Genomic DNA, 7913 nt, shown 5'->3' with positions numbered 1-7913 from the left:
CTTAAACACGCCAAGCTTTTGCTCAGGAATAATCCAGACTACAAGCCTCATGTGCCACTCCAGCATGCTCACTGGTAAGGAGGTTCTGATTTAGCCTGCAAGTCAGTGACTCTCAACAGGGGACACCAGTGCACACACAGGTCACCACCCCAACGCTTGGGAGCAACAGGAGACATTACTGCTGCACAAATTCTCTATAATGTCACTGCCATGGGGCAACTGAATTATTTTCAGCATACAAATCCAGTCTCAACATGTACTTGTTATACAAGCTTGATTCTTCTTCCCCTACACCTTCAACACGCCCCCCACCCCCAATCTCAAATCCTTCCCATCTTCATTAGCAGGGTCACTGGAAAGTTAAACATAAGAAAGATGCGTCTATTGTGTAAGACATGAGACAAATGCCAAACAGAAATAACAGATCCAACTACGACTGAATATAAAACAAGTAAAAATTTAATTTGCTTTAGGACTTTATAGCAAACACATGATTTTTTTCTTTATATCATATATTCATCAAATTGTCAAATATTCATCACCGAAGGCAGGAAGACAGAAGAATTTAAGGTAAAGAAATGACTTCAGACTTTTCAAATCCACAGACTGCCTAGTGATAAACTGAGGCCTGCCTCTTACAGTAAGACTCTATTATACCAACTTCCTACTTTTCTCTGACAAGGAGAAGTCAAGTTGGCTCCCACTGGGTCAAGCCCCAGGGGTAGTATGTAAAGTAAAAAATACAGAAAGCTAGGAAGAAAGCAAAAAAATCTAGAAATTCGGGAAAGGAGCGTAAAGTATGTATTCAGATCCCGGTTTCCAGAAGGGTTTATTCACTGACCGGTTCAACAAATACCTGAATGCCTGCTATATACCAGGCACTGTTTTAGGTACCAGGATATGCTGTGAACAACAAAAAATTCCTGGCCTTCACAAAGCTTAAATTCTAAGGAAGAAAGAGACAAATAATAAAGTGACCGAGTATACTGGAAAGTGACAACTGAAACGAAAATTAAAGCTGAGGAAAGGGAGTGAGGACAGGGCTGAAATTTTAGACACAGTCAGAGAGGCCTCACGGAGAAGGTAACAAATGAGAAAAGAACATATGTGACCAAATCCACTAATCCTGCAATCTAGAGAATGAGCAATCCGGACAGAGGAAACAGCAAGTGCAAAGGCTTGAGGCTCATCTGTTAGAGAAGAAAGGTGGCCACATGGGCTAAAGAGAAACTGAGAGCAACAGAAGGCTAGAAGGGAAACAATGTATGTGCGGGGAAGAAAGGTGCGGGGCACAGCTGAGGGCGGCCTACGGGGTCTCTGAGGGACTCTGACTTTTACTGTGAGCAACGCAGGCGATCACTGAGGAGTACTGAGCAGAGTTTTAAGAGAAGCTCCTATGTGGAGAATAGTTTGTAAAAGAGGACAAGGATCATGGTTTAGACAAGGGTAGTAAGAAGTGGTCGGATTCTGGATATATTTCGAAGGCAGAGCCAGTAAGATTTTCTGACAAGAAGGAAAGGAGTGAGAGAAAAAAGAGGAGAATCAGGAATGGCGGAGGCTTTTGGCACAGCCAGTGGAAAGATAAACATGCCATCAAGGGAGAGGGGGACCGGTTGGCTCAGTCGGTTAAGCGTCCCACTCATGGTCTCAGTTCAGGCCATGATCTTGCAGTTGGTCATCAGGCGCTCTGCACTGACAGAGCAGAGCCTGCTTGGGATTCCCTCTCTCTCTGTCTCTCTCTCTGTCTCTCTCTCTCTCTCTCTGTCCCCCCGCTAGTGCACTCTCAAAATAAAAATAAAAAACAATTTTTTTAGAAAGGGGAGAGAAGAACTGTGAAAGAATACACTTAATGGAGAGACCGGTTCAGTTTCAGCTTCGCTGAGTTGGCAAGAAATTTGAAATATTAGCTATTCAAGAGAAGATGTGGTATACACAGCTGGATGTACGAGTCCAGGATTCAGAAATACAAAACGTTATCACACGGATTTAATTTGGGATTCTTATGTGATCCCGTATCTTTTCAAGGGATCAACTTGGGCCACAAATTTAAATATGCTTCCAAGGGGCAACCAATTCACTGCAACAGAAGTAAAACGGCGTTAGGCAGTGCTGCCCTATTCTCGAGGGACATTATCTATCCAGTGGGAAAGGCAGTCTATGATTAGCACGGACATGACCTCCCAGAAAATACCTGGCACCAAACTGCAGACATTCCAGAGACAAGTGCATATTTAAATACACCTCTGCCCTTTCCATCCCGGTTCCCACCCCCAGATTCCACTTTTACTGATGTCAGGTTTTGTTTGGCATTGCTGTCCCCGATGTCCTTCTCTCACCACATAAGATAATAATGATTCGTGTGAAACTTACACTCAACAGCCATGTAAAAAAGAAACTCGCTCAATATTGTTGGCACTTCAGTTTACTTTTGCCTTCTTAACAACTGCATCTTCTTCATTCCTATTTTAACCGGCTACAAAGCTGGCCAGAAGTTGAGACTTTTTCCAATTTCAAAAGGGAAAGTCTCACATTTTATACTTAGTATAAATGTTACACTCAGTAAGCATTTTGTAATTAGCGTATATACCTCGGAGATGATTGTTTCACTATATGCGCTGCCAAAGGGAGCACAGAGATGATTTCCTTAAATGCCTAACATGGACAAGCCATTATACACCATATCTGATGAAATCTGGAGAACATAAGGCAGGCAGAAAAAGGGAAGTAAAGATTAATTTTCAGTACATGTGGACTTCTGTTAATTAACCCGACACAATGTAAACAGAAAAAAGTTTTAAACATATTTCAGTGATGTTTACAAATCAGGACAGGACTACTCAATAAAGACAGGGTCATTAATTTTTAGTACAACAGTTCAAAACCATATTGTATGGTGAACAAAAATATCTGTTGATAGGAAAGACAACGCACATTACCAAGAACCAAATACAATCAATACTTGGTCCTAAGACCCTAGAAATTCTGGAGTGGGTGGGAGCAGTGACTTAATGACAAAGAAACTGTTTTGTAAACGAAACAAAAACAAATAAATACAATATTGGTCCTGCCGGCAGTTTTTGTTCCACCTTTAAAATGAGCTCACAGCTATCAAAATGTGAAGTACAAGGATGGTTATCTCAAAAGACATAAGGATTATGTGGAAAGAAATAAAAGGCAGCATCAGAGAGAGACAGAGTAATCCTAAAGGCAAGAAGTAATAGCCACAGAGTTTTATCGATTGGTCTAATTTATGTGTTTCAAGAGAAAATATTCCTAAGCCGAAGTTCTTATCCTGAGATCCACTAACTTGAAAAAACCATGAAACCTCTGATTTCTGAAGGATTCTATGACCCCAACAGAGGTTAATAAGCGTCGCAACGTACTTCATTTCCGTCTATAAACATATGTGTACTACCACATGACCTTGTAATCAATGTATGCATGGTACACTACCACTAGGCAAAAATGATTTTAAGAGTGGTTTCAAAAGACATGCAGGTAACTTAAAGACAATCACAACTAGATATAAAAGGTCACATAAGATTCCTATTATATGGAATATCCAGAAAAGGTAAACCCAGAGACAGAAAGATGTGATTGCCAAGGCCTTGGAGGAGGAGGGGATGTGAAGTAACTGCTTAAGGGGTACAGGGTTTCCTTGCAGGGTGATGAAAATGTTTCAGAACCAGACAGGTGGTGGGTGCACAACACTGTGAATGCACTAAATGCCCAGTTTGTTCACTTTCGAAATAGTGAATCTTAGGTTATAGGACTTTGACCTCAATAAAATACATAAAACCCTTTTGTATGAATGAATGAATGAATGAATGAATGAATTAAAGAAAGAAGGAAAGAAAGAAAGAAAGAAAAGGAAAGGAAAGGAAAGGAAAGAAAAGAGAAAAGAAAAGAAAAGAAAAGAAAAGAAAAGAAAAGAAAAGAAAAGAAAAGAAAAGAAAAGAAAAAAGAAAAGAAAACAAAGAGTAACATTTATGGTACCCCAATTTGGGGAGAAAAGAAAAAAATCAACGGGATGAAATGGGACAACACAGATAGCCTAAAATGGCTCAGTGGATTCTCATCCCTAGTGCTCAAAATAGGAGAAAATTGGAACTAAGAGTTACTAAGTGCCTACTATGTTTGGGTGTTAAGAAGGACTCATCTCCTGGGACATTCTTTTTGTCAGGGCAAAATTAAAATAAAAAACTCAGATTTCTTGAAATCTACTCTTAGGACTTGCAGGTTCATATAGTTATGTCTTCTATGTTCGTGGAGCTATAGTTAGACAGAGAAAAGAAATTCATACTGGGGAAAATATATATATACGTACATATATGTGTGTATATATACACACACATACATAATACGTATATATATATACATACATATATACATACACATACGTGTGTGTGTGTGTATTTATACACACACACACACACACACACACACACACGTATATACACACAGAGCTAAGCTATGTTTAAGGCTTAGGTATTGTTCCATGCAATATTTAACTTGAGTTCTCACTCAAAATAATCCTTTACAAAAATTTTCTTTACAAAACACAATGTCAGAATAAGCACCCATCCAAATAATTTAAATCATAAAATGCCAATAGCTAACCTACTCAAAAAGAAAAGAAAAAGCACAGACAATCCAATAACTGCTTTTGTGAATTACATCACAACTATTTAACTCACAAGGTTAGTAACCAGAGAAAACCCTGCTCTCACATCATGTCCTGGTCCTTTAACAGGTCTGAGCCAGTAACTGGGACTAATACAGAATTTCCTTAGGAAGCACTAAAACCACAAAACACACAAAGCATAATCTGAACTGTGGAATTCAGCTAGCTACATGAAATCAGTTTCATAAAATTTGCAAATATTTACTACATGACATTCATGTTAAATTAACATCGGTATTTTCAAGGTCAATACTATGTTTGTTCAACTTCTTGGAGTCACATTTTTGTGATATTTTTAACATCTGACTAAAGCTTCTATCATCACAAGATGCTCACACTGTTTACAAACACTCTGAAGCAGCAGCTGGTGTTCCTCAGTCACATCTTGTTACAATAAATAGAGTAGCAGTTTTAAACCCCAGGTATATTCTTTTTCTACTGATGTGTAAAGAACTCTGCTTTAACTTAAAAGTTTTTCTCCCTAATGATGGAAAAACACACAATGAAATGAAGGCAATTTAGGACAAAGTTGTAATAAGATAAAAAATACAGAGATTCTTAGGCATGCATACTGGGAGTATAGCTATCATGCTGAATGAGCAAAATGCTAAATAATAATGACCCTACTTATATCTTTCATGTCATTTTTAGTATCTTCCTATCCCATTCAAAAAAGGCAGAAACTTACCCACACAAGCATTGAGGAATAGCCAATCAGTCTTTTTCATCCTGTTTTTAATTTGTTTTAGTTTTTTGAAGTCCACTTCAAGTTCCTCCTTACTGCCAACAGCACCAGCCAATTCGATCCTCTGAAAATCCATTTTCATTTCAGAGTCTCGTTTCGTAGTGGGAGGTGATCTTCTTTGGCTATTACCACTGCTGCAGCCGCCCCTCCATCGAGTTCTGTCTTGCTCATTTATTATTGAAGAAGCCTCATCAGTCTCTGCCAACTCTATTGCTTCAATATTATTAGGTCTGGGATGATCGCAAACAACACACTTTTTAGCCTTGGCCCAGTTTTCATACGTGCAAATAGAACAAGTCCAATGCTGGGTCCTTGTGTTCGGTTTATTTCTATCATTGTATTCCTCGCAAGGATCAACAGAAAAAGCAACTGGTCTTGAGCCAGATCCTGAGGATTGAGGAGACTCTGTGGGACTCCTGGTCCTACGCTGGGATAAGCACTGGGTACATCTGATTGCTCTTGGCCAGTTCAAATATGTGCACATGTGGCATGACCATTTATTTGCGTTTTCCATGCTGTACGAAGACTTAACCCTTGGTCTTGCACTAGAGTCTGGACATATCAAAGGACTACTTCCTCCTTCAGTGCTGGAAGGATCCCAATCTCTACCAACATCACTTGAACCGCTTTTAAATGGATCTTCTGTGATAATTGTTCCACTTGGTCTCTGGGCGCGACACATAGTACACTTGATGGCAGATGGCCAGTTTTCATACGTACAGTATTCACAAGCCCACTTAATTCCACGTTCTGACATTGTGCTCTTCTTGAAGTGAGTTATGTCAAGCAGGAAGCTATAAATAATTAGGACATGGTTATTAAAACAGTAACTACATAATTCCATCTCTGAAAACGTGCCCCAAAACCAAAGTACCCTTCAACTTCTAAAATATAAACTTCTCAGAAGATGCATGTAAGATTTAATACTGAACTATTTCTTATCCTTATTTTTCTGATTTCCATCAGAGACACCAGAGATAAGTTTCCAAAGAAAAATCTGAGACCTCGGGATTTAATGAAATTGTACTTTAGAATGCAAAAGAGATAAGCAGAAAATAAAGGGAGGTTCGTTTTTTTAAGAGGGAAGCACGTTAAAACAGAGAAGCCACTAACAGAAGTTTAATTTAAGCCATCAATTTAGAAAGGTAACCAAAAATTAAGATTCAAAAGAAAGGGAAGAACACAAGCCAAGCAACTTAAATACAGAACCATTCTCAAATTATGAACGACATCGATTCTTATGCTATCTAGGTACAGTATCATAATGTTTGATTCCTTGAAGAACTCAGAAGATCAAACAAATTCTATCATTTTTGCTAAGGAAAAGCAGCTTAAAAGTGCTATCCACTGTTCTTAATAAGTACAGGCAGAAAGAAAAATGCTCAAGAGTAATCCTTACAATCAGAAAGTGACACTGTGAAATACAGATCAAGTCCCGTGACAGCCTAACATCCTCAAAATCTAGTTGTCTGGAACACACAAAAATAAAAATTGTACATCACCGACTGGGACAATAAAAGCGACGGAACGTCCCTAGACAGCTACAGTAGCATACCTACTCCGATAGAATTCTGAATAGTCCTACTCAAAATATTTGATATTTAAGATACACTCAAAACTCAATTCATATTAAAAATATATTCAGTATTTAAGAGGTTCCTGGGATTGTACACTGGGCTTACTAACACACTAAAATGTAGACTGCATGACTTAATGCCAACTAATTTATAAATAGTGACTTACACAGCAAATTTAATAATGATTTTTTTTAAATGGCTTGAATGTAGACGTTGGCTACTAAAGACAGACCCTCCATTTTCTTAAATCCCTCCTAAACTAATTATCATTCTGCCACCTATTTTTAACCAGAAAAGTGAAAATCCTACGCAGAGTTAATAGTTGCCTCCCTTTCTCGGGGATTTTCCCTGACCTGAAAAGCTAAATCTTTCACTTTGTAAGTGTAGTATTGTGTCTCTGTCTGCCAAGTCCTCACCCCATTTATAGCGTGAACTCAGTTAAAAGGACAAATTCACTACAAGAAAGGCTATTATTTAAAAGCTAAAACAAAAATCACTTACTAAGGTTTTAGTTTCCATGCTATAACCTCCACCTTGCACATGGTTAGGATAAAGTACAGTTTATAAATCAGACCAAAGACCAGATTCAGTCTTCATGCTGGCTCAGATTCTGACTTCCTCAGGAGACACTGGCAAAGCGTGCTAAGTAGTTCTGTGTGACTGTGAATAGCTAGTCCTGTAAAGGAAACCAAAACTGAGTTTCACTTGAAGCCTGCTACTTTATCCAGAAGTATTTTTTTAAGTCTGTATTTTAATCCTACTCATTTCTTTTAATAATGGACAACCGTATTTAGCCTTTTAGTTTGACGCAGCAATAAAATTAGTAAACTGATCGGGCTAGTCCGTGAAATCAGACATGGGAAAGACATTTTTCTCCAAACCTTTAAGTGTGCATGTATGTGCACTA

General features: G+C 38.4%; 1 protein-coding gene across 2 annotated transcripts in view; it reads right to left on the bottom strand.

Annotated features, from left to right (window-relative positions):
* ZRANB1 (zinc finger RANBP2-type containing 1) overlaps positions 1–7671 on the bottom strand; it is a 42623-nt gene extending 34952 nt beyond the window's left edge. The window contains exons 1-2 of one of the 2 annotated variants that reach the window (XM_019424663.2): positions 7508–7671; positions 5373–6223 (exon numbers count right to left, since the gene is read on the bottom strand). In XM_019424663.2, the coding sequence (XP_019280208.2) occupies positions 5373–6223; positions 7508–7548 (892 nt within the window). In that variant the 5' untranslated portion in view covers positions 7549–7671. Of the gene's footprint in view, positions 1–5372; positions 6224–7507 lie in introns of those variants that run through there. The other variant, XM_019424666.2, reaches the window with a different exon arrangement.
* Between the last annotated feature and the right edge of the window lie 242 nt (positions 7672–7913).

Source organism: Panthera pardus, unplaced genomic scaffold (assembly GCF_024362965.1).
Source record: "Panthera pardus isolate Hobbes unplaced genomic scaffold, ASM2436296v1 HiC_scaffold_22, whole genome shotgun sequence".
Taxonomy (NCBI): Eukaryota; Metazoa; Chordata; class Mammalia; order Carnivora; family Felidae; genus Panthera; species Panthera pardus.
Note: the sequence above shows the minus strand (reverse complement) of the source record. Positions and strands in the feature narration are given on the sequence as shown.